The sequence below is a fragment of the Arachis ipaensis genome, chromosome B5 (genome assembly GCF_059453495.1).
Source record: "Arachis ipaensis isolate K30076 ecotype BB chromosome B5, ASM5945349v1, whole genome shotgun sequence".
In the NCBI taxonomy this organism is placed as follows: Eukaryota; Viridiplantae; Streptophyta; class Magnoliopsida; order Fabales; family Fabaceae; genus Arachis; species Arachis ipaensis.
In genome coordinates, this window is record NC_142440.1 from 1,867,359 (window position 1) to 1,894,256 (window position 26,898).

The 26,898-nt window shown below is 30.3% G+C and overlaps 3 protein-coding genes and 1 non-coding gene across 5 annotated transcripts; 3 read left to right on the plus strand and 1 right to left on the minus strand.

Moving 5' to 3' along the window:
• Nucleotides 1-4,148: 4,148 nt before the first annotated feature.
• TRNAV-AAC (transfer RNA valine (anticodon AAC)) lies at nucleotides 4,149-4,222 on the minus strand. Its single transcript has one exon. It is a non-coding gene; the product is annotated as a tRNA-Val (tRNA).
• A 4,754-nt stretch (nucleotides 4,223-8,976) lies between these two features.
• Nucleotides 8,977-14,261, plus strand: LOC107642380 (early-responsive to dehydration stress protein (ERD4)). 2 transcript variants are annotated; one of them, XM_016345715.3, is made up of 11 exons: nucleotides 8,977-9,671; nucleotides 10,656-10,808; nucleotides 10,893-11,028; nucleotides 11,118-11,219; nucleotides 11,341-11,463; nucleotides 11,557-11,637; nucleotides 11,757-12,097; nucleotides 12,350-12,595; nucleotides 12,773-13,097; nucleotides 13,295-13,528; nucleotides 13,804-14,261. In XM_016345715.3, the coding sequence occupies exons 1-11, from the start codon at nucleotides 9,358-9,360 to the stop codon at nucleotides 14,131-14,133; spliced, it is 2,385 nt and encodes a 794-aa protein (XP_016201201.1). In that variant the 5' UTR covers nucleotides 8,977-9,357; the 3' UTR covers nucleotides 14,134-14,261. The 2 variants fall into 2 exon arrangements, with proteins under 2 accessions (XP_016201201.1, XP_088344870.1); XM_088488744.1 differs by lacking the exon at nucleotides 8,977-9,671 and adding an exon at nucleotides 10,351-10,373.
• Nucleotides 14,262-17,949: 3,688 nt separating this feature from the next.
• LOC107642381 (AMP-dependent synthetase and ligase family protein) lies at nucleotides 17,950-21,593 on the plus strand. Its single transcript, XM_016345716.3, has 6 exons — nucleotides 17,950-19,236; nucleotides 19,499-19,688; nucleotides 19,923-20,068; nucleotides 20,519-20,586; nucleotides 20,780-20,882; nucleotides 20,979-21,593. The coding sequence occupies exons 1-6, from the start codon at nucleotides 18,175-18,177 to the stop codon at nucleotides 21,090-21,092; spliced, it is 1,683 nt and encodes a 560-aa protein (XP_016201202.1). The 5' UTR covers nucleotides 17,950-18,174; the 3' UTR covers nucleotides 21,093-21,593.
• Nucleotides 21,594-23,228: 1,635 nt separating this feature from the next.
• LOC107642382 (plastidal glycolate/glycerate translocator 1, chloroplastic) lies at nucleotides 23,229-26,811 on the plus strand. The gene is made up of 7 exons (XM_016345717.3): nucleotides 23,229-24,017; nucleotides 24,630-24,891; nucleotides 25,051-25,166; nucleotides 25,392-25,501; nucleotides 25,625-25,802; nucleotides 25,902-26,031; nucleotides 26,416-26,811. The coding sequence occupies exons 1-7, from the start codon at nucleotides 23,594-23,596 to the stop codon at nucleotides 26,570-26,572; spliced, it is 1,377 nt and encodes a 458-aa protein (XP_016201203.1). The 5' UTR covers nucleotides 23,229-23,593; the 3' UTR covers nucleotides 26,573-26,811.
• The last annotated feature ends 87 nt before the right edge of the window (nucleotides 26,812-26,898 follow it).

Consider the following 26,898-nt stretch of genomic DNA (forward strand, 5'->3'; position numbering starts at 1 on the left):
TTTTATAATTGTGACTAATAAATAAATTTAAAATTTGAAAAAATATGTTTATATACTCAGTGAATATTACCGTTATGTCGTGTATATATATTATATATATTTGATTATTTTTTAAAATAGAAGTAACTACCAATTTGATATCTAAAAGATTCAGGCGCAGACAAAATAATCGTTAAATAATTTAAAAATTGTGATAAAAATAACTAATAAATATTATATTTATTAAAAATAACAAAAAAAATCTTTTAATATTTAACAAATGACATATCTATTTAATCTAAATATTTGATAGTCAATAGAATTCAGCCTAATATTTTATTATATTTGATTATAAATATATAAAATTATTCTGTTAAATTTATTTCAAATTAAATAGATTATCTTATTAAACTAATTTTAATATTAAATTGAAAATGACTAATAAAAATATTAATCTTATATTGACTATTAAATAAAAATGGTAAAATAAATAATAATAATAAATAAGAAATCAAAATAATACTGTTCATTAGTGTTTTTTTTAAGTTAACTTTAATTTTTTCTGGATAACATCAGTTGAAAATTTTTTTTAAATATGAATATTATAAAGAATCGATTTCGTAATCGTATGAGAGATGAATTTTTAAATGATTATTTAATGACATATATAAAAAAAAGACATTTGATTGTATTGACAATGAAAAGATTATTTAATCTTTTTAAAATATAAAACCTAAAAAATGAAATTTTAAATTATATATTATTATTTAAATTATTATTTTAGTATTTTAATTTATTGATTAGATAATTTAAAGACTAATTATATTTTATAATAACAAAGTATAATTATAAAAATTATTATCATATTATGTATATTTTCCCCACTCACAAAAATTTCTGGATCCGTCACTGGCTATATACAATGAAAACATATGAGAAACTTGATATAGAAAATTTTCTTTTTAAATATTTTTATTTATATATAATCTATAAAAGGATTATTTTGGTAATTATAAAATTTAAATACATGATTTATTAGTTTTAATTTAATATATTTATTGATTAATATCAAATTTATTATTGTTATTATTATTTAATTTATAAAAAATTGATTAACAAACGTATTAGTGATTTTTTTTACATGGTTAAGTCTAATAACAAAGACATCCCATCCCAAGGTCTCACCCGTCCTAAACTAAAGTCCTTCATTTGAAAGAGCCAAAGAGTGAAAACAACACAAATATCCAATATAAGAATAATATGAAAGCACTTATAACACAATATGGTAGCAACTATGAATAAACAAATATAACAAGTAAAGTAATACCAAGAACACACTGAGATTTTAACGTGCATATAACCAGCCAAAATATCAAAATACCAAAGCTTATAAATGAGAAGCAAGAAGATGAAAAATATCCAAAAATAGAGCTGCTGTCCGAAGCCTATTTCTCTCTCTATAAACCTTCAATCAATATTTCCACCGTCCAGAATGAAGAACAAGATGAGAAGAATCTGCAGTACAAATTTCACGTCGATCCAACGGTGAAAAAATGAGAAACTTTTGTTCAAAGATTGCTATGTATAAAAACGAAACATCTATTTTCTCTCTTGCGAAGCCAATTTCTCCGACTGGAAACCTCCAATGAACATCTCCAGAATGAAAAATAAGATGAGGCAATTCAAATTTCAAGTCGATCCAACGGTGAACGAGTGAGAAACTGTTACTTGAAATTTACTACTTTGCAAAGAAATGAGAATTCTATTTTTTTTTCTTCTCTCTCATTTTGATCATTATACTCTCACTCTCAAAATGACCCTAAAAATCTGATTAGAGACAATAGATACAAAGAAACACCCAAAAAATTGAATTTAGACCTCACAAAAAAGAGAAAAAACCCAACATAATCAACATAAGCATGTAATTGTTATAAAAGCAACAATAAAGGAACTGAAATTTTTTGTGTATGGTGGTTTTGGAAGAATATGAACATGCATGATCAAATTATCAAAGATCGCCAAATTGTTGATTATGAATGCAAGAAGTGTGTTCAAATATATATGATTGATGACATAAATGAATGCAACTTATGTGTTTACATGCATATTGTACCAAGTTAAATTTTGGGCTTTTTTATATAAATAAATATAGAAAAATCTTTATTTACTAAAATGCGTATCAGGTAAAATAGTTCCAAAAATACGCATGCCATTTCAAGGATGATGCTTGCGAAGTGGGTTTGTACTCCATTTCAGCTTCAGCGACCACGAAATGGAGCAAACAGCATTAGGAACCATTTCAGGTGTGGCGTCCACGAAATGGGGTCCATCTAATGCCTGGCGCCAGCGAATTGAGCTTATCAGGGGCAGCATCAAGAAATTGTTGCCAATACAGTGGTACCGGTGCCATCTGAACTTCAGCAGCTTTCATTACGTGTGTTTGGATTAGAATTTACAAACGAGAATTAATTTTACAAATTAATTTTGATAAAAAATGAGTTGGTGTTAACGTGATTTATGTTTGGTAATTTTGTATCAAAGTAGATTATAATAAAATATTGTTTGGATTACAATATTACATCATTCAAAATAATTAAAAAAATTTATATGAACAATAAATACTAAAAATTCTATTAAAAAATATAATAATATACATAAGTAAACATAAAAAAAACTCTAAAAAAAATATTCATACTATTAACAAGAAAAATAAATAAAAAATGATAAAAATTAAAAGTTAACAAAGAGTACTAATAATAATATTAAAAAAATATTTATTTTTAAAGCATAGCCATAAAAAAAATTCAAAAATTCTGATGATTATTTCTTGTATCTTTTATTTATTGTAAATGAGATTAAATGGCAAGATTGGTAGAATGACAATTAACTTTTTAATTTATCAAGTGAAACAAAAGCTACAATTAAGTTCGCGTTTAGACGTAAAAAGTTAACCAAATAAAAATTACAGCGTCGTGCTTCTTGTACTTCCAATGTATTTACCAAACACACCCCAATTCGTGTGCGCCAGTCACGATAACCCCATTTCGTGGAGGCCGCCACTGATTTGGGCCAATTCGTTGCTGCTGCCCCTGAGTTGGACCAAGTCGTGTGCGCCAAGCCTGACTTGGTCCATTTCGTGCGTGACAGATGCGAGGAGGGCGAGCTGCAATTTTACTGTTGTTGTCTGCTCCATTTTGTGGTCGCTAAAGTTGAAATGGAGTATAAATCCACTTCGCATGCGTCATCCTTGAAATGGCCATGCGTATTCTTGGAATTATTCTGGTTAGTACGCATTTTGATAAATAAAAATTTTTATTTATTTATTTATATAAAAAAGCCTAAATTTTGTATGTTCACATGAATATGTTGTGCATATTCTTGTTAACTTGTTCACATTAGTTGCCTGTATAAAAGCAAAAAGTTTAATACTTCAAAGTTACTTCACAATGTAAGGCTATAGAATGAAAGAGCGTGAGAATGAGTTAGAAAACTTCACTATTAAAAACTTATAGATTAGAATTTTGGGATTGTTACTCCTTCCTTCTTTTGGTTTTGGTTAAAAAAAAAGAAAGATTGTGTAAACCTTTTTATATTAACTTTATATTGGTAACAAATATTTTATTTTTGTTTATTTCTCTTTAAGAATTGAAAATATATGCATTTTGATTTATTATTGCAAAGTATTTTATATATACCTAAAATTTAAGATAATTTGAGTATTTTATCATCCTTTTAATATTTTAGTAGAGATTCTAATTTAGGTAGAGTTATTACTTATCTTGTGTTAAAACAAATCACATCAATTTTCTTGTGTCAATCTTATTATTCTTACTCTAATATACTATTATGTTTATCTCCTAACAAAGTTCATAAAGTTTGAAGATGATGATATCTACCATATTTTGCAATTACCTACCATTGATAAGGAGACTCTTGACAGTTGTAGCCTTGAAGAGAAGAGCATTTACCATTTTACTTTTGACAACTTTATGTGGTTTTTATCATAGATGGTCAATATGCTAAACCTATTTAGGAAGAAAAATTTATAATTTCGAATGTGGTGATAAATTCAGGTCCTATCAATGGCCATGATTTGTAGTTTGGCCTTTTACAAGTAGAATAACAAATACTTATCCATTTTATGTTCATTAGCTCAAAAGAGAAGACAATGGCGTCGCCCGGACTCGAACCGGAGACCTTCAGTGTGTTAGACTGACGTGATAACCAACTACACCACGACACCATTTGACTTTAATTTTAAATATTTATTTATACATTTTGATAGAAATGTATTAAATTAATGAGATTATCATATTTAATATTTACGAGATGAAAAAAAAAAACACACATACATAATAAAAAAAAATAAACAATTTAAAAAAATTGTCATATTATTTTAAATGGTTAAAAAAGCTAATTTTTTTATAATAATACTCCGCATCCAAGTTATATTAGCAACTAAAGTCAATCAAGTCATTTACATACACGCGTACATTTTTTGTTTTATGCTCCTGTTGCAGCTTCTTCTTCTTCTAGGTTATTCTTTCTTCTTCCTCCTTCTTCTTCTCTTTTGATGATGTTGCGTCTTCTTTTTCTTCTTTTCCTTTTTTGTTATCTCTCTCGTTATCATCATCTTCAACAATTTTGAATTAAATGGACTGAAATAGAATCTAATGCAATTGAATAAAGTAATAATAAATAATTTTATCATTCTTTGCTAAAATCAATGTTGTTTATAAATTTGAATTTGAATAGAATGCATGAGTTTCCGAGTTTATAGAATAGACAATTTTCAGTTCATTTATTATTACACAATGGTGTTGTTATAATAATATTTCAGTTTATTTGCAGTCCAAGTGTGTTGTCGATAAACAATTTGTCCCAATGGTTGAGATGACTTTCAAGACAAATTGAATGGAATGAAATGAAATCTAATATAATTGAATAAAGTGATAATGAATAATTTCATTTTTCTTTGGTTAAAAAAAAAGAAAAGACTCAATCATCAACAAAAACACATTAAATTTATTTTTAGACCCAAATGAATCTCAATTAAACTAAGAAATGAATCAAAATTATTTAAAGAATAAAAAATTTGATCAATATTTATGAGCAACATCAAGTGAACCTCAATTAACACACAAATGAATCGAAATTAGTTTAGATTTGAACAAGCAGTAAAAAAACTAAATTATCAATAAAAACACATGAAATTCATTTCTGAATCCAAATGAACCTCAATTAAACTAAGAAATGAATCGAATTACTTAAGAAATAAAAGATTTAGTCAATACTTATCACCAGCATCAAGTGAACCTCAATTAACACACAAATAAACCAAAATTAGTTCAGATTTGAACAAGCAGTAAAAAAGAATCAATCATCAACAAAAACATATCGAATTCATTTCTAGATTCAAATAAACTTCAATTAAACTAGATTGGTCCAGTAGTTAGCTCGTTAGTTCTAGGAGCCATATGTTAATGGAATGGTTCTGCTGCCACCTATTTCCTTCTTAGTGGATCCAAAGTCATTGGAATTATTTGTTGACTAACAGAAATCTCATACTTTTGTTGCCTTAACTGATCAAATTACCATGTTGCTGCCACTGCTTTTGCTTCTGTGATTGTTGTTGCTGCCAAAACTCTTGATGAAGATCAACTTGCTGCACTGCTTGGGGTAGTGCAGCCTCTTCTTTGTCTTTAACCCCATTTTCAGCAAAGTTATTGTTACCATAAATATTCTTACAAGCTTTTGACTGACACTTCAATCCTTTAACAACTTTATCACCATGTCTCTGATGTCTATCTTGAATATTGAAGGAACCTTTGCAAAAAGCAGGGTCTGTACAAAATTTTCCTATCTCCATCACTATCAGATAAAGACATGATTGATTGGAGTCTATGTGAGAATGAGAAACTCAATGGAACAAGAAGAAAATGGAAGAAACTCTTAGAATCTTGTTTATGTATTAATAAGAGTAAAAAAGAATGAATAGTCTGTGTAAAGAAGAAGAAAAGAATTAAAGTGATTATCTGAATTTCCTCATTGATTGATTATATAAGAGTTTACAATATTTAGGTAGCGTTTGTTTTGAGGTAATGAGACAGAGACTGAGAGACTGAGACTCAGTATTATGTTTGTTAGTTCAGAGATTGGTACTAAAATTTCTGTCTCTGTCTCTAAAATTTCAGTATTTCAGTACCTCCAAAAAGTAGGGACACAGGGGATTAAAATTTTTAGAGATGGAGACTGAAACTTTAATAACATTTTATACCTAAAATACCCTCATTTCAATTAATTAATTCCAATTTTACCTTTTGTGCAAATTAAATTAGAGTTTCATTCTTGTTTTAATTTCTGTCTCCCATTTTGCACCAAACAGAATACTAAGATTTATTTCAATTTCTGTCTTTTAGTCTCTGTCTCTCAGTCTCATTCTTTCTGTCTCTATCTCTCTACCAAACGCTACCTTATAGTACAATCTTTGGCAATAAATTCAATACCAGAAAAACAGAAAAGAGTAGAGAATAAAGGCATTATCAGTATGGAATTTATCAAGTTCTTGTGAGATACATGAACTGAATTGCTTAACACAGCATCAACAGACCTTAACTAGAAACAAGATTTTTAATAACAAAAAAATTTATATATAATATAACAAAAATATTACTTGTACGTTAAAAATGGTGACCATTTAAACATTTAGGTTCTTGTCTTTTTTGGCTTTTGTTTGTGTTTATCAATTATCGTGAGAATAAATACAATAATTAAATATAATAAATATGTAAAATTATAAACACTAAAAATATGTGGTTGAACAGCATGATTCTTATTTTAAATCTAATACTCTGTTTAAATACCTTAGCATGCCTGATTGAGCTTGATGCATTTTTCAGGCAGTGGCTACTTAATATTAGGTTGAAGTAATTATATTAGTTGTCTTTTCAAAAGGCTTCATTTGAAAAAAATAATAAGATTCCTTCATTAACAAAATATGTGGTTTTGTCATTTATTAATTATAAATGTTAATTAATGCATATAAATACATTTTGAAATGAGTTAGAGAGAAGAATAATTTAAAATTCATTCTCTTATGGGAAAATGAAATTCCTCATTTTTAATAACAAAATTTTTTTGTTAAAATCCATTGAATGTTAAATTTTATTCTAAAAAATTATCCAAACACATTATTTTGTCATTAAAAACTTGATTTAATTATTTTATTATTTTTTATAATTTTATTAAATTTAAAATTATATTCTTATATTATTTTTATTTTTAATTGAGTCTTTATAGTATTTTTAATTTTATGATTAGGTTATTTTCATGTCATAAACCCTAAAACTATCAGAATATTTCTGCTAAAAAATATGTGATCAAAGATCTAATTAAATTTTTAATTATAGATACTTTTAATTTGCAAAAAATATTCTGTTAATTCTAATATTTTTTATACTAAAAAAATTTAATTATAAAATTTAAAATATTATAAAAATCTAATTAAAAAAATTATACGAAATTATAAAATTATAAAGACTAACAAAATAATTAAATTTAAAAATTTAAATACTGTAAAAAATTATTTTTTTTTCTTTAATTATCAACCTTCTACTTATCAAAAAGTGAATTTAGATAAAACTATTTAAATAATATAAAATTATTTTATTTGATATTTATTAATTATAAATATTATGTATATAAAATTATAATTATTATATTATATAAAATAATTTTAAATATTATTTCCTTGACATTAACTAAATAATAAATATATTCGGCAATGATAGTGTACCAAAATTTAAAATATAATATAGATTACGTTTTGTCAGAATAAATCAATCATACGGATTATTATCTTCTTATATTGGGGGATAAGGCAGAATAATTTGTGCATATGCATATGGGTTAACATCACCGATTTATTGCCGTGAATATAGCGATTCCATCATTATTACACCAACTTTTTTTTTTCCCATTGAAAAGATTCCGGTAAAGTAAGACATAAACCCCAAAAAGATTAGTCCCTTTCATTCCTTTTTTATATGTTTTCTTTTGCTTTCTACTAATTCCCAATCTCTTTGATGCGTGACACCATCATTGATTTTCATTAGCATGCACCAAGGGACAATTACATAAACAACACAATTTTAAAAATCTTGTGAATCCACCAACTAATTATATACTCTTGTATTAAAGTGAATTTAATTTGATACAAAAAATATCTATACGTATATTTAACTACTATTATTATGTTGCAACGAGTTATATCTCAAATGATATAGTCTCTCCGTATTTATCCGGGTACCCGATTACCCGTCCGAATCCGAACCGAACCAATTAAATTGGTTCCGAAACCAACGGATAATCAGGTTCAACCCGAACCAAACCGATGACTTTTGTTAGTGATTGGTTCGGATATCGATTTTGGGGGTGCGAAACCCGAATCAATCCGCGAACCCGATCATATATTAATTAAAGAAAAAAATAAAAAAATATATATGGTTTTTAATTAAACAATGATTATTCATTATTAATATGTTTGAATTTTAATGAGTTCAGTTTTTAATGCATTTGGTGTTTAAGATGTTTGGATTATTTCTATTGATATTACATGTTTATTGTATTTGTTGAATTTTTAAGATAAAAATTTGATTTTTTTTTATGAATTTTGAAGTCATCGGGTACCCAATTATCCGAACCGAACAAATTCATTCTTAATCGGTTTGGTTTGATTCGGGTACATGTACAAAAAAATACAAATTTAAACCAAATCAAACCAATTATATTTTGATCGGTTCGATTCTAAGTTTACTATAAACTCGAACCAAATCGACCCGTGCTCACCCCTAAATCCAACGGCAGGAAAAGAGACACATGGAACTCAAAACGAGACAACACAAAAAACAAAACATACACTTATGTTAACACCAAAACACAACAATGCTATTAGTGTTATGCTACCTTTATCTCTCTAATCCCGAAAGGTCCTTTCTCATTCCCATGTGCAACATGCAAATATTCAACTACTAGCTATAGGATGATAGTGCACTCTAACTCATCATAAGCCAACACCCAATTCCTTTTTTTTTTCAATAAAATAATCAAAACGGAACCCCAAGTTTCAATTTTTTTAATGACCTTACTCAATTGTTTTATGTCACTAAAAGTCTAAACTTACAGCAAAGAACCCCACTTTTTCTGCTGTAGTGTGAGTTAAACGAGAATCAGTTATTATTCGTTGCCTTCTTCACCTTCTATTCCCACCACTGTCCTTTGTTTGCTTCCTCAACGCATCATTATCTTCTTCTCTATCTAGTCTTCTAGTTGCTTCGTTCATTTTCTCTTGTTGTTGTTGTTTATGTTGTGGTTTCTGCAATGGCTACCTTAGCTGACATTGGTGTCTCAGCATTCATAAACATTCTCACATCATTTGCATTCTTGCTGGCTTTTGCTCTTCTCAGAATTCAACCCATCAATGACAGAGTTTATTTTCCGAAATGGTATATCAGTGGTGGAAGGAGCAGTCCAAGGGGAACAAGAAACTTTGTTGGGAAATTTGTGAACCTCAATTTCAAAACTTACCTTACTTTTCTCAATTGGATGCCACAGGCTCTAAGGATGAGTGAATCTGAGATCATTACCCATGCTGGTCTTGACTCTGCTGCTTTTCTCAGAATCTATACTCTTGGGTATTCATTCTCCCTTTTGTAGCTTTCTGCTTTTACTTTAAAGTTTCAATTTTTATTGGTAATTCTCTTTCTAGATTGTTTATTTGTTGTTTGTCTCCTACTATCAGTTGCTATCTAACCAAAGCTCATATTGGGTTGTAAAGAAGTTTCAATTTACTTATGTTCACTTTTAGGTGCATTATCCTGTGTTGTTTTAAAGTTTCAAACTTTATTGATAATTCTCTTTTTTATATTGCTGAATTGTTGTTTATGTCCTACTATTATCTGCTATTTCATCAAAACTCATAATGGGTTGTGAAAAGTTCTAATCTTTTTGGTTCTCTCTTTGAATTTTATATTATCTCACTTTTGGGTGCATTGTCCATTGCATTTTTCTTTTAATATTCTCTTTTGAAGTAAAAGGGTCGTGGAAACTTATCTGCTCTCATGTGATTCTGGAAATTGTGATTTTGTTTGTTGTGAAATTGATGGTTATCATGTTGAAAACTTTGTTGAGGAACAATCTCTAGTTTTTCATGCTTATGGTATGGAGTATTGGAGGGTTGCATAATTTTGATTAATAAGTGATATTCGGAGTTGTGCCGTGTGGTTTTCAACTTTCTTTTGTTTAGTTACAGGCTTTTTTCTAAGCCTTTCCGTGGAAGCTTTAGCTTTTGGGTGTTTGTTATCCATGTGAACCTTTTCTGAGTTACCTATGTCTATGTGGGTTGCACATGCGGTTTTTTCTGTTTATTATATTTACACAGTCCTTGGAATTTCAGAATTAGTATAGTTACTCCACACAGTTTTATATTAAATTAGTTTGTATAGATATAAATTGCACCGAAAATGAATTATCAATATGCAGAGGGAGTGTATCTTTTTTGCACATCATGAAAATTAGTAGAAGCAGCTACTTTTAGTTTTAAATTAACTTTGTTATTCAAATTATTCTACTGTGCCATGCTTATTCTCAATCTTGTTTATTTTTTCTTATATTTGCAGCATAAAGATTTTTGTTCCAGTGACTGTGGTGGCACTCCTGATTTTGATTCCAGTAAATGTGTCAAGTGGGACATTGTTTTTCTTACGAAAAGAATTGGTAGTGAGCAACATTGATAAACTCTCAATATCGAATGTTCCTCCTAAATCCACAAGGTATGGTTACTGTTTTAATTACAGATACAGTACATATTGCTGGTACTATGATTTAGTACTAATACAGTTACTTGTTTGTTTCAGATTTTTCGTTCACATAGGATTAGAATACCTGTTCACAGCATGGATTTGTTTCCTGCTTTACAAGGAGTATGATAATGTAGCATCAATGAGATTGGCTTTCTTCGCCTCACAACGCAGGCGTGTAGAGCAATTCACAGTGAGTTGCATATCCTAGTTCTGGTTTCGCTTCCCTAATTTGCTTTGAAACTCCATTTCACAGATTCATGTTTTTCATGCTTGTTGCAGGTAGTTGTCAGAAATATCCCTCATATTTCTGGCCACTCGATATCTGAAACGGTGGATAGCTTCTTTCAAACAAACCACCCTAATCATTATATTGGACACCAGGTAATAATTTTCATTATATTCTTCACTGTATAAGTTAATTGATGAGCAATGATGTAGTTAATTGAGCAAAACATTTCTTTGCAGAACATCATATTCATATTTTTCTGCATTTAATTTCCAGGGGGTCTACAATGCAAACAAATTTGCCAAGCTTGTGAGAAGAAGAGAGAGACTTCAAAATTGGCTGGACTATTACCAGCTAAAGTTTGATAGGCATCCTGACAAGAAGAGACCAACTGTCAATGTATGTGATTCGTATGAACTCGAGCAATTTGTCTAGTGACTTTGTGAAAATTTGTTCTGATCCCTGATATTGTTATCCTGTCTTGATTTATAGACCGGCTTTTTAGGTCTTCTGGGTCGGAAAGTTGATGCTATTGAGTACTACAAACAAGTAATTAAGGACCTTGATACATTGGTAATTCATGTTTTCATTCTATTTTCTTTGCATGTTAAGTCTTCATAGATACCTCCTTTCATAGTCCTTTCAGGACTACTTGCATTTTGCTTGTGTTCATTGAGCTACATCTTTTGCAGATGATATCAGAGCGCCAGAGAGTTATAAAAGATTCAAAATCTGTTTTGCCAGTTGCTTTTCTTTCATTCGATTCGCGTTGGGGGGCATCGGTCTGTGCTCAAACCCAACAAAGCAAAAATCCTACTCTCTGGTTGACTGATTGGGCTCCAGAGCCTCGTGATGTATATTGGCGAAACCTGGCCATTCCATTCGTTTCTTTGACCATCCGAAAATTCGTGATAACAGCTTTGGTATTTGCCTTGATATTCTTCTACATGATTCCCATTGCCTTTGTGCAATCCCTTGCAAATTTGGAGGGTCTTGAAAGAGTTGCTCCTTTCCTCAGAACTGTGATAGAGTTGTAAGTGGACCTAAGTCTATTACCACCTTTGCATCCTTGATTTTGATTTGTTAATTTTAGTTGTTGAAATGGATCAGAATTCTAGATCTAGTGTTCTCTCTATTATGCCTTGAAGGCATTGAAATTGGCTATTATTCCTTACTTACCATTGCCTATTCTTTTTCTTATCTTGTTTTATAATCACTACACAAATTTCTCTTAGATAACTTGCTTCTTACTTTGGTTCACAAAATTTTCTTTGGCTTTGTGCAGGAAATTCATCAAGTCATTTCTACAAGGTTTTCTCCCTGGTCTAGCCCTTAAAATATTCTTATATATTCTTCCCACCGTTCTGATGATCATGTCGAAAATTGAGGGGTATATTGCATTGTCAACGCTAGAGCGGAAGACTGCATCGAAATATTATTATTTTATGCTTGTAAATGTTTTCCTGGGAAGTATTATTACTGGAACTGCATTCGAGCAGCTGCATGCGTTCCTTCACCAGTCAGCTACACAGTATAACTTCTTTCTCGATTGTTACTTGAGTTTGTTCTGGATTCCTATGTTCTTTTGAATGTTTATACTATATTTGGCAATTTTTCAATAGGCAACCTATTATAATGTTTCATTCCTATGTTCTTAATGAACTCATAATACTCAATGTGACTGATCTTTTCTACTTATTGGTAACAGGATTCCTAGAACCATCGGAGTTTCGATTCCAATGAAGGCCACCTTCTTTATGACATACATAATGGTTGATGGCTGGGCTGGAATTGCTGGTGAGATCCTCAGATTAAAGCCATTGGTTATCTATCATCTCAAGAACATGTTCTTAGTTAAAACTGACAGAGATAGAGGAAAGGCAATGGACCCCGGGAGTGTTGACTTTCCAGAGACTATTCCAAGTCTTCAACTATACTTCCTTCTTGGAATTGTGTATGCCGTGGTGACGCCGCTCCTTCTCCCTTTCATCGTTGTCTTCTTTGCCTTTGCATATCTGGTTTACCGTCATCAGGTCGGTATCTCTATCAATATGATCTCATAACATCTTAAGCTCAGATTCACCTAGTTTTTGGAGTGTCTATGCTGCATGTGAAATGATAATTTGCTTGAAGGTTCACAAACTCATTTATGTTTATGTAAATGCATTGATTCAGAATACATTCATCTTTGTGTATTTTCTGAGTATGAGTTTATATGTTAATTATTCAGATAATCAATGTCTACAATCAACAGTATGAAAGTGCTGCTGCATTTTGGCCTCATGTTCACAGCAGAATCATAGCAAGCTTGATAATATCACAGCTCCTCCTGTTGGGTCTGCTTAGCACCAAGAAGGCGGCTAAGTCTACCCCGTTGCTCGTTATCTTACCGGCGTTGACATATGTATTTCATGTCTACTGCCGGAGCCGATTCGAGCCTGCATTCAGGAAGTACCCTCTTGAGGTATGATATGATATGGTACTATATGCAATAGGCCAATATATTACAACTTGCCAACTAGTCAAGGATAACAAACCTTAGGAGATAGATAAGAATTCTAATGGTTTTTCATTTTTAATGTTATTTGCTTTTAGGATTTTGCCAAGAAAGAAACAAAAAATGATAACATCTGTTTTCTGTTCTACACTAAAGAATGAAAATAGAAAATGAAAACAGAACCTGAACAAGCCTTGGATTTCCTATATTTGGAAACTGATTTCTATTTCATGTGTATTCAGGAGGCAATGTCAAAGGATTTGTTAGAGAAATCCACAGAACCTGACTTAAACATCAAGGCATATCTAGCAGACGCGTACTTGCATCCAATCTTCCGGTCGTTCGAGGTTGAAGAAGAGGAAAGGATTGAAGTAAGAGTAGACAAACATGAAACTCATGCAGCTAGTCCTCCATTGATGAGTGAGCATAGCTCCCCTTCTGCATCCCATCATCATCATATTGAAGAACCTTCTCCACCTCATTATAATGACTATCCAACTTCATCACCTAGTTATTACTACCATGAACCCTCTCATCTCCATTATGGTTATCACTATCAAGGAGAACCTTGAACTCAGAATAACATATATGAACTTTAGTATTGGGTTAACTTAGTGTTTTGCCATTTAAAGTTTTACCATTGCAACTGTAATTATATGGTTTTTTGGTTCTTATGTAAATGATATGATTTCTTTTCAAATATGTGGTGGCTTAAGTAGGCAGAATTTCACTTGATAATATAGTTTGAAGCCTAGAAAGTAATCATTTTGTACTTTTTCTTTTTTTGGTATTTACTTCTTTCTTTTTTTTTTTTTTTTACCAAAGATAGGAGACTCGAATCCGCAACCTCTTAATTGAGTATAGAGAGACTATGTCATTTGAGCTATAATTCATTGGCGTATTTACTTCTACTTAGTAGTGTTGCTGTTGTGCAATGCCTATAATCATAAATCATCATATTCTAAAAGGATTAAAATTTAAAATGCTTCTTTTAAGAGTAATTTTAAAAAAATTAATATATATTTTTTTGAATTAAAGTTGTTTAAATGAATTAGAAAATAAAAATTTGATTCTTATTTTAGAAGGTTAAAATACTTATTTAGTTAATTTTAAAATGTTAAAATACCTCTTTTAAGATTAAGGTTATTTCATTTGTCATAGAAAGAAAAAAAAATCGGAGTTGATTTTAAAACGACTAAACTACACCATTTAGGACTAACTTTAAATGATTATAATGTTTTTTTAATATTAAAAGTGTTTAATTGATTTAAAAAGTATTAAATTTTATTATAAAAGACTAAAATATTCTCTTAATTATAAAAGTCTAGACGGGTATTATAAAATGCTATGGGTTATTTTAACGAAAAGATATCAGGAACCTTATTTTTATTCATTAAATAAATAGGATTTTTTTTTTTAATAGAAAAACTTGAACCCGCAACCTCTTTTTTTTTTTTTTTTTACCAAAGATAGGAGACTCGAACCCACAACCTTATGTGGAGACTATGCCATTTGAGCTATAAGAACCCGCAACCTCTTAGACGAGTATAAGAATACTATGTTATTTGAGTTATAACTCATTGACCATTAAATAAATATGATTACATTTTGGAAAATATGAAAGTTTTAGAAATAAATATTACTTTTTTTCCACAACGAAACTTATCAAATACAATGATTGCATTTTAATTACTTATAAAAATTTGACTTTTATTTGTCATTTATTTATAATTAATAATTACTGTTTTATTATTAATAATTTAGTCAAATATATAAAATTATTTATAAATTCTTAACATGCAAACAACTAGATATGAGTGCCTAACTTCATAAATTGATTTAAAAACCTAAGACTCTAAGAGTAAAAACTTTAGGTATGAATTTTAGCTAGACATTATATAATATTTTCACACACAATGTGATCAATAATAATTTTAAAAAATGGTCCACTGAAAACTAGAAAAAAAAATACGATCATACTAGCAATAATGTATTCAATCAGTGTGCACAAGTTAACTCTCAAATCGTTCACAATAAAAAATTTCACTTTTTTATTTTTTATTTTTTTTAAACCCTAAATACTAGACCTTAAAGAAACTAAATAAGAGTAAAAACTATTAAATTGTCTTAAAGGAGAAAGGACAACATTTCTGTCCTCCCACTTTTGATGTAAGTCGTTGCTTCTGTATTAGTTTTAAAAAAAAAAAGAGTATAGGTAGATAATGAAAATATTAAACAATGTGAATAATACATATATTGGATGTTCATTTTACTAGGTGTATGAATGATTATTTTAATATTAAAATTTAGGTAAATAATTTAAAAATATAATGTGTTTTTATTTGATTAGTGGTTGTTCAATACAATAATTTATGCTTATATATTCTCCGGTGCATAAATCGTTATGGTAAGCACAAATCGTAGAATAAAGAATAATTTTAAACGAAATAGAGTTAAACATTTGAGAATCCATGATTTATGGAGTTAAAAGCCAACACCCAGAAAAATCCCAAGATTTATACAAAACTACAACAAACCATGGATTCTAATATTTAAAGTAAATTTTATGTTTAATTCTTCAATTATTTAATATATGAAAAAGTATAGGTAACCAACAAGATTTTTGAACAATGTGTAAACAATGTGAATTAATAGAATTAAAAAAGTAAATTTAATTAATAGCATTAAATTAGAATGTAGTGTATTTTCATTTGATTGGTGGTTGTTCATATTGTTCAAAATTTTTATTGTTCCCTAGCATTCCCCTATATATATACATGATGAATCACTTGCTAGTGTTGATTTAAAAGAAAGAAAAAATAAAAAAATATCGATCACCTACATATATATGTTTGGATTTTGGAATATTAGGATTAGTCTCTTTAGTGTATTCATAATTTGTTGGCCTTTTTCTAAAAAATATATAATTTTTTAGGTTCATTTTTTTAGATATGAGAAGCATGTGTGTTGTGCATTGTTGTGGAGAATGTGGGTGTTAGATATGGACGTAGAACAGTTTTTTTTGAAACAAGGGATAAAGAAATTGGATGCAAAAAAAATTAAGCCTATTCGATTAGTGTGGAAGAAAAAATTTAAATTTTGACTAAGGTAATCGGATCCTCCGATTTGTGTTTAAAAAATCGAACGGTCTGATTTTTATTCTTGACACCACAATTACATAAAATACCTATATACTCCATAACTGCGTCCTACACCATCCGTCCTTCCATATCTAAATTAAAAAGTAATTTTTTTATTCTTAAAATTTGAATTGAAAATTTTATATATGTACACATGATCAAGTGATACTACTGAAATTACAAATAATAACTTTTCATTCATATAATTTTTCATAAAAGTCATTATTAAATAAAAAATTTATACTTTATATAACATTTAGTCATTTTATTTTTCTAAATGAACTTATGACATATTACAGAATCAAAAAATATATATATTTCTAAAGAAAAATAAGTGAAATAGTATCAAAATTATAAATAATCATGTCATTTATTTTTTTTAAAAAATAATAAATCAAATTGAATAATTTTATTTGAATTAAGAAAGTAAATTATAATAGGGTAACATTGTCATGTTTGTAATACTGGATTTTAAGTCTTTAAAGTTTAATAGTTTATGTTATGAATAGATAAATTAAAATTTATAATTTAAATTTTGATTTTTTAATCGTGTCAATTACACGAATTATAATTTTTCAATTATAAGAAAAAATATATAAAATACTATAATACATGTTGTTTTTTTTATTAATTTATTAAAATTTAAAAATATTGATTTATTGTAGTTTTGTATAAATTATGGGATTATGCTAGATTTTGGCCTTAAACTTCATAAATTATGAGATTCTCAAACGTAGATTTGTCAAATTCAATTGATTGGGTAACACAATCAATCGATTAAATTGTGAAACCTCAAATTGGTTTGAAGCATTCAATTAATTGGGTAGTATAAGTAATCGATTGAATTATAAAAAATCTACATTTTAGTCATCGTTTAATCGATTGGGTAATATAACTAATTGATTGATTTTTGTGAAAATTATACTGCCTTGCAATTTTCAATCGATTGTTTTGTGATAATAATCTGTAGTCCAATCAATTGAGTTATGAAAAATGAAAAATCTGAAATTTAATTGATTGTTTTGATAATCCAATCGGTTGATTTTGAAAGGGGGAAGGGAATGGTGTTGAAGGTTTGAGTTTGGCTATTGTGGAAAGAGGTCGTTGGTTGAGTAGCAATAAAAAGCTAGAGAGGATAATTAATTTCAAATATTATAATTTCAAAATAACAATTTTATAATTTTCTTTTTGAACCACACAATCAATGAATAAATAAATGAAATCTGAGTTCCACAAAGCGGGTATGTGGTCCTTGAAGCTTTGCATTGGCACGTTGCTCTGTTTCTGTTTCCTTACATAAACAGTTGCATATAAATATTCACTGAAACCCATTCAAACATTCTCTCAATTCAACTCAAACCATAACAAAAGCGAAGCAAGCCCAAAAAGAAAACCCCTTTTGGTTCTTTTCCAGCTTCCCTTTTCTTTCTCTTTTCTTCTTCAATTCTTCTTCTTATTCTTGAAGTTGAACTAATGGCTGCAAATGTGAACTTTGACATGCCACATAGCAGAATAAGCACCACGCTCATCACGTACCCTCATTGGTATTCACCAAAAAATGGAATTTACCGTAGCAAACACCTCTCTTTGGAGCTTCCCAAAGACCCTTTTACGGACCTTGTTTCCTTCGTCTTTTCCCACCGCCATAATGGGGTTTCAGCCCTTGTTGATTCCTCATCTGGGTCTTCAGTTTCTTACTCAAAGTTGCAACCTTTTGTCAAATCCATGGCCTATGGTCTTCACAAAATGGGTGTTTCACAAGGTGATGTGGTTCTGCTTTTGCTTCCAAATTCCATTTACTATCCCATTGTGTTCTTGGGTGTTCTGTGTTTAGGTGCTGTTGTTGCACCATTGAACCCTCTAAGTAGTGTCTCAGAGATACATAAACAAATCAAAGATTGTGGTGTGAGTTTTGCTTTCACTGTGCCTGAAAATTTCAAGAAACTAGAACCATTAGGAATTCCCGTTGTTGCTGTGCCAGAAAATGAGGAGGGTTTGAAGCTTGATTGTTTCTCATGTTTTAGTAACATGATTTCTGGTGAATTTGGTTTTTCGATGAGGCCAGTGATTCGACAGGAGGACACTGCTGCTATATTGTATTCTTCAGGGACGACTGGGGTGAGCAAAGGAGTTGTTCTAACACATAAGAACCTTATTTCTATGATTGAGCTTTTTGTGAGGTTTGAAGCTTCTCAATATGAATACTCTTGCTTGAACAATGTGTTTCTAGCTGTTCTTCCAATGTTCCATGTGTATGGTCTATCGCTTTTCGCTTTGGGGTTACTGTCTTTGGGTTCCACAGTCATTGTAATGAGGAAATTTGACATTGATGAGGTTATCAATGCAATTGACAAGTTTAAGGTTACACACTTCCCGGTAGTTCCGCCTATGTTGACAGCATTGACAAGGAGAGGAAAGGGTGTTAATGGAAGTAATTTGCAGAGTTTGATACAAGTCTCCAGCGGTGCAGCACCTTTGAATGAAAGTGTTATTGAAGACTTTGTGGAAACATTTCCTCATGTTGATTTTATACAGGTACTATTTATAGTGACACTTTTAAAAGAATGTGAATTGTGAATTATCTGCTATCGTCTATCTAATTGCTTGAGTTACTGCATTTCATTTTTGTCTTTTGTGATCATATTTGTGAGCTGAATATAGCAAACACTGAGTACTATTATTGTGCCATTACTTTTCCACATTACTAATATAGCAAATACTGGACCACCCTTTTTATTTATGGTAGTTTTGCCTTTCCAAAATTTTAGGAATGTATTGTAAGATTGTTTCATCTTAGGGTTATGGAATGACCGAGTCGACTGCGGTAGGAACACGTGGCTTCAATACTGAAAAGTTGCACAACTATTTGTCAATAGGATTGTTAGCTCCAAACATGGAGGCAAGAGTTGTAGACTGGAGTAGCGGTGAATTCTTGCCTCCGGGAAGCAGTGGTGAGCTTTGGTTGAGAGGACCTGCAATCATGAAAGGTATAAATCTGTGTTTCCCAAATATATCTAGAATGTAAAGTGTTAACCTTTTAAATAGGCTTTAACCTTGTTTATTACTGTGCCATATATAAACTTTTAGTTTGCTTCAATGGGAAAATGCCATCTAAGTTTCATGGACATATTACTCACAATATGGCAATAGCATGTACTTTATGTGTAGTATTCTTCCAGTGAATTATAAATATGATATCTTTTTCCCCGTGGATTTCCCAGGGTACTTGAATAATGAGGAAGCGACGATGTCAACAATCGATAAAGATGGTTGGCTGCGTACTGGTGATGTTGTTTATTTTGATCAGGATGGGTATTTGTATATTTCAGACCGCTTGAAAGATATCATCAAATACAAGGGCTTTCAGGTATAATCAAATTCTCGGTTCAATAAAATATTTAGCAATATTTCCTTCAGCAGAAAATATCAGTAATTTATTTATGCACATGGTAAACTGCAGAAGCTTCTCGTCTTCAAATGTATGGTAGAATGGCGTAAAATGTAGTCAAAACTCAAATAGGAACACCAACAAATAGATGGGGGATTTTGGATGGAAATTTCATTATTTCAATAGAAAATCCACCATCAAACTATACAATCTGCAACCTTTGTCATAAATCATTGGATGCTTTCTTTATATAAAGGATTAGAATATAGGAGGTAGTTGCATATTTCTAAAACTTTTGTCTTGTCTTATAACAGTCTTCATTCACAAAGGATATGAGTTATGAAATTCTTTCTATGCTGCCACTATTTTTTAATCAAACTAATTGTTGTACTATAGATATTTTCATACATGGTATGTGATATGTAACAGATTGCCCCTGCTGATTTAGAAGCTGTGTTAATCTCACATCCGGAAGTTGTTGATGTTGCAGTTACAGCGTAAGCACGAACACTTGTGTATACTGATTTTACAAATTGCAAGTATTCTCTCCAATTGTTCCTGAGCAGTATGTTTCGAATGATTGAAATTTTTACACTTGTTTCGATGTATATACATATAAGGTGGTACTTTTCAAAGTTCATTTTTGGCGATCAAGCCTAACGCAAAGTGTTGCATCGATTTCCATTTCAGTGCCATGGACGAAGCAGCCGGGGAGATTCCAGTAGCATTTGTGGTCAGGAAGGTCGGAAGCATGATTTCTGCAAAGCAAATAATAGATTATGTTGCTGAGCAGGTTCTTCCTTCATAGCACATACATAATTTCTATTATATTTGAATTCACATTTACAAATACTTGAATCATTACCCAAATTTAACTATTTTGTTGCAGGTTGCTCCATACAAGAAGGTTAGGAAAGTGATCTTCATTAAAAGGATACCAAGATCTCCAACTGGGAAGATCCTTCGGAGGCAGCTTAGGAATTTCTCCACTTCTAAACTCTAAAAGAACCCAAAACAAAAAAGGAATTCTTTTAGCAGTGGCTTATCCTCAAATTTTATTCATGTTGATGGAAACCATTCTGTTTTGGTTCTTTTCCAATTATTTTGAGAAATTCTTAGGTGCTTTTGAGCTTTACACATATTATGCATACCACTATTAAAAAAAATGACATAATCACCTAAGAATTTGTCAATTCTTGAAGGATAATCCAAGAATTTGTGTACATATCTGAATAAGGATCCTTTGAAATAAGTGGTCAATAGATTCAATTCAAATACTGGAAATTAACATTTTTTAGATGTGAGAATAAAGCTGCATCACATATCATTAACAGCTAGTTACCATGCATTCATATAATTGGATGTTTGCCAACTAGTGGCTTCCAATAGATATGATGTTTGTGGCGTCACTCTTATTTGTAATAACCATTCAAGTTAGATAGCTGAGTTTGAACTTTGATGATTACTTTCTTTGGCAAGGGACTTACTTTTCCTTCAAGATAAATTATCATACTCTTCTTGAATAAATAATCAAATTAGTTTATGAAAGATTATGAAAGATTACTCGTTTTTTAAATTGGTTTTTAAAAATTTTTTTAATTAAATTCGTCTTTTAATGATTTTAAATTAGTCATGTTAGTCTTTTCGTTACTTTCTTTATTGATGGTGTCAAATTTGCAAATATGGCATATTAAGTGATACTACAATACACACCTAATAGTCTTAATTGACTATTAATATAATAATTTTATAAAATTAAATTAAATTAAAATTTAATTAAATGAATTCCTCGATTTGTAGTTGATTTGATCTAATTTCATAAACTAATTATGTTAATAATCAATTAAAACTATTAAGTATGTGTTGTGATGTTATTTAACGTACCACATCAATAAATTCTGACACTGTTAGCAATGGAAGTAACAAAATGATTAGTATGACTAATTTAAAATATTTAAAAGATGAATTTGATTAAAAAAAAAATTCAAAGACCAATTTAAATAATAAATAATTTTTTAGAGACTAATTTGATCATTTGCTCTCCTCTTCTTCCTCTTCACCCAGAATTCGTGTTGCAACCCCACACATCTAAATAAAAAACGATATTTCAAAAATTGGAACTCCTCAAAATGATCCAATATAACGATCTCATCAAAATATTGCAATGGGTTCCATCCATCTATGTTAATGGTGTTAAGGAGTTAACCTGAATGGTTGACTATTAATCTAGGACAATTATTTAGAAACAAAATAAAAAAATTAATTGCAATGGTTATACTTACAATCCTTTTACAAACTGTATAACTTACTAAAATATGATTTTTTATTTAAATTCTTTACAAAAGCAACAACATACCCAAATTGAATTGAATTGAATTTTTCTCAAATCATGAAGTATGTTTTTTTTCATTGTAAAATTTTTAGATGAGACTAAAAAACATATAGAAATATTTAATATAATAAAAGAGTAATATTATATATTTAAATTTTTTTATAAATTAAATTTAATTAAATTAAATAATAAAATTTAAAATAATATTAATTATAACTAATTTTTATTATATTAGACTAATTTAATTATACTTAATTAATAAAAAACTTAAATATATAATATTATTCATAATAAAATATCACATTTAACAATATTACTTGCAAAAATACATATGAATATAGTATTGAAGGATATCTAATAAATTAGTGGTGTAATTAATTTCCTACTAGAGTTCCCTTTCCCCAATACCATGGCTTTTATAGTTCTAACCCTTTGTACATGATGGATTCTCTTCATTTTTTTTATGATTATGGGAGTAAAGTGTGATCTTTTACAACTAATTTTATAAGTGGAACAAAAAATAAATATAAAAAAATAATAATAAAAGATTAAAAATTATACTTTACACATTCAATTTATTTTAACAATTGAGAGAATTTATTCTCTTTTTACATAATGAACAAGTGAGTTTATTGAATCAAAGATTTCTAAAATAAAAAGTTGATAAAATAATAAAATAAAAAATTAATTATTTCTAAATTAAAATAATAATACATATATTTTATAAAAATTATAAAATTAATAATAATTCATTTTTACTTTACCACTTTACTCATTTTTCTCACTTGAAAGCATCTAAATTCGAGACAACAAAGTTCAAACAACCCTCTCTCTAACACCGCTATGTAAGAATTAAGATCAACATCATCTGAGTATGTCCCACGCCCCACGGATTTATTGTCTTTATACAACATGACATGATTGCATCATCCAAATGACCAGTAGTAACTCGTTTTTCATAGCCGAAACTTCATTCAACACCCGTCTCCTTCCTTCAATGGCTGCCATCTATCACCGTGACCAATCATTTTACATTTACTCCTTTTACATGTTCTCACTGAGACATTCTCTCTTTCTCTTTCAATGGCCTTCGTTTCTTCCAAACCTCACAAAAGCCCTCTCCTTTCGCTCACATAAGCCACACCCATCAACTCTTTCTCACTCAATTCCAAATGGGCACCCCACAAAACACCCAAAGGCAGCAACTTTTGCCAAAACAAGCTGAACCCTCAACTGGGTCCTCCACTTCTTCCCCTTTGATCCGAACTTTGGGTCTTCATGTTCTTAGGCTGCTCAATTGGGTTGTTCCACTGGTTCTCTTCCTCGGTGTTGATTTCTGTTTCAAGAAAGTGTTCCAAGCAGCTTCCTTTGAGTTCCCTAGTGCTTTGTTTGTCATGTTCTGCATATTCGCAGTTTTGATGGTGCTTGATTATGTTAATCCCTTTGCAGCTTTGGCCTTCTTGAATTTCTTTGATCCTGGGGTTATGTTTATTAATAGATGGTTACCTTTGTTCTATGTTCCTTACTTGGTGGTGCTACCTATTTCTGTTAGAGATATTCCAGCTTCTTCTGCCATCAAAATTTGCTGTATTATAGGTAGCGTTTGCATATTTCCTTAGTTTAATTATTTATTTATTTTTATAATTTTTTTAATAGATGTTAATTTAGATTAATGTTCATGCTGAATCACTTGTTAGTATAATCTAGTGTTTACTTATATTCGCAATTCATAATTTAACATTATATACACACAGGATTTATAAAATTCAATGATGGATTTGTCAACAAATTATAAATGTAATTAAGAATTATAAATGTATAAAGACTTAAAGGTCTAAGATGATTCAGCATATACTTTATTCTCTATTACGTCACTCTTTCGGTTCAGTGCAAACTGCTATGCTGTTTTGAATTTAGTACTTTAGTGCATTTTAGCTGGTTATTAAAATCTGAAAATCTGCTCCAATTGAAATCTTTCATTTCTATCGTTCGGTTAACTGGTTAAACTCTTGTTATGGTTAGAATAAAGTTATATCCGGGGAGAAAGTGTGGGGTTTTAATTGGATTAAGGATGGTTGTAGGGTGAAATAAGAATTGAAAAGAACACAGTTTGGACCAAAGCGAAAATTCCTGGTTTCATGTAGATTTGTTTGTGTAATTGATGTTTTTGTTTACTTTGTAATGGTGAGAGTTGTTAATACTGTGCAGTTGGAGGATGGCTGGCTACACTTTCTGTTTCTGGTTTTACAGCTATAGCTGTAAGAAAGGCTGTGAAGACCGAAATGATCGATCCTGAGCCTATGGAAAAGCCCCCTCCATTCTCCTCCATTGAATTGTGGTCATGGACTGGGGTTTTCCTTATATCCTTCATCATGGCATTGCTTTTCCCAACAGCACTTGGGACAGGTGCCAGAACATGCTTTTTGTTCTATCTTGCATCCACAGTAGTAGGCTACATTGTTGGCTCCGGGTAAATGATTCCTCTTCGTTACTGCATATATATGTTGACTTTGTCTGATGAAATTATATGGCAAAGAAAGTGAGATGTTCCTATAGAAAATGCTATTAGCACTCTATAGTCTACAACATAAACCACTATTTTTTCCCTTTGTTGCAACTTTGTTTCCAGATTGCCATCAAAGGTGAAAATGATCTTCCATCCAGTAATATTCTCCTTAATATTTCCCAATCTAGTGGCTTACGCTTTTGGTTTGCTGTCCAAGCAGGGGTATGATGCTGCTCTAGGTATAGTTGAAATTTTGACAATACAGATATGTTTGGTTGAAGGTTTAGGGTCCATGGATGAGCTCCCTTTGTAACTTCACATAAATTCATCCGCGAAAACTTCCAGGCCATTTTTACGCCTCAACCAAACATACCTTAAATGGCTTTCTTTTTGTTTAGCTGAGTTGAAACTACATAATGAACTAGTTATGTTGTGAATTTGTTATTCTTCTTTCAATATTGCAGGATTTTACCTTACAGAGTCATCATCTGATCCTGGAGCTGGTGACATTCTTTTGGAATTTTTAGGACCTGTTATTCTTTCCTTTGCTTTCTCTATGTTCAAACAAAGAACGGTGACCATCTCGGTTTTCACTGAATAAATCCCATAATGCAACAAAACATTTCAGCATGTTCTTTTTGATATGCAAAAATGGGGAAGCCATCAATTAACAGTTTTTCTAATGTATTTTATTCAGCTTATGAAAAGGCATGCAGCTGAGATTTTCACCTCTGTCATTGTCTCTACACTATTCTCATTGTACTCAACTGCCATTGTTGGACGTCTAGTTGCATTAGAGCCATCACTAACTGTGTCCATTCTACCCAGATGTATAACGGTCGCATTGGCACTCAACATCGTGTCACTTTTCGAAGGTAGATTTTCTGTCTACACAGTTGCTTGGCCTTAATTTGTTCAATTCAAGCAAAAGATAAACAATTTCCAGCTTTGAAAATTTGTCATGGTATCTGCAGGTGCCAATTTAGCTCTCACAGCAGCTGTGGTTGTTGTAACTGGTTTGATTGGAGCAAATTTCGTGCAATCAGCGCTTAATATACTCCGCCTTCATGATCCAATTGCTCGAGGAATAGCAGCTGCATCTAGGTAAATTCCACAATACATAGATCATTCGGTTGAAATAAGAAACTGCATCTATGCAACTTCATTGACCTGAATAAGTTAATGATCAATGACACACTGTTAATGATTCAAGAAATACACCATTCAAATGACTAACTACATTCTTCTTCAATGATATACCTTAATATGGTGCACAAATACTTCAGTTATGCTGCTTTAGATTTTTTTATATAAGATTGTTCATTCTAACTATATATTCAATATCATGTATGAATATACATTTTCTATTTAACAGATATTTCCGTATTTGTATTTTTACGTATCGTAGTGTATCGGATACAATACTATGCATTCGAGCGAATACAATTTAGATGCTTATGTTGCTTGCAATGAAAACAATGTGTACAGTTCCCATGGGCTGGCGACAGCGGCATTATCAGCAGAGGAACCGGAGGCGCTCCCGTTTAGTGCCATCGCTTATGCTTTGACTGGCATTTTTGGATCTTTATTTTGCACAATTCCAGCAGCAAGACAAAGTTTGCTTGCAATTGCTGGCTCTGGGTGAAATAGTTAGCACTTAGATCATGGATCATACTTGGAACTTCTTGTGCTTATTCCTTACAATGTCATATCTTTTATTGGGAGCAAATGTGCTGAGCGATATTATGTGTTGATCATTAAATTGTCTTGTGTATTTAGTCATGTTTGGAAAAATAAAAGTTATTTAACATATATATGTATATATATATATCCTTGTGACTCAATTTATGGAACAAAATCAATAAAATAATGTTTGTCTCTAAATTTGTAATTTATAGATAGCAGTAATCTTTAATTGAATAACTTTTTTTAACATGAATATAAATCAACTAATGTTCACGTTATAAATTC

Excerpts from the sequence above, each read along its gene's own strand:
- LOC107642380 (XM_016345715.3), top strand. The coding sequence starts at position 9,358 with ATGGCTACCTTAGCTGACATTGGTGTCTCAGCATTCATAAACATTCTC. Across the intron at positions 11,220-11,340 it reads ATCATTATATTGGACACCAG|GGGGTCTACAATGCAAACAA; the intron begins GTAATAATTTTC and ends TTTAATTTCCAG. Across the intron at positions 12,596-12,772 it reads CTTCACCAGTCAGCTACACA|GATTCCTAGAACCATCGGAG; the intron begins GTATAACTTCTT and ends TATTGGTAACAG.
- LOC107642381 (XM_016345716.3), top strand. The coding sequence starts at position 18,175 with ATGGCTGCAAATGTGAACTTTGACATGCCACATAGCAGAATAAGCACC. Across the intron at positions 19,689-19,922 it reads AGGACCTGCAATCATGAAAG|GGTACTTGAATAATGAGGAA; the intron begins GTATAAATCTGT and ends TGGATTTCCCAG. Across the intron at positions 20,883-20,978 it reads TAGATTATGTTGCTGAGCAG|GTTGCTCCATACAAGAAGGT; the intron begins GTTCTTCCTTCA and ends ATTTTGTTGCAG.
- LOC107642382 (XM_016345717.3), top strand. The coding sequence starts at position 23,594 with ATGGGCACCCCACAAAACACCCAAAGGCAGCAACTTTTGCCAAAACAA. Across the intron at positions 24,018-24,629 it reads CAAAATTTGCTGTATTATAG|TTGGAGGATGGCTGGCTACA; the intron begins GTAGCGTTTGCA and ends AATACTGTGCAG. Across the intron at positions 26,032-26,415 it reads GGAATAGCAGCTGCATCTAG|TTCCCATGGGCTGGCGACAG; the intron begins GTAAATTCCACA and ends CAATGTGTACAG.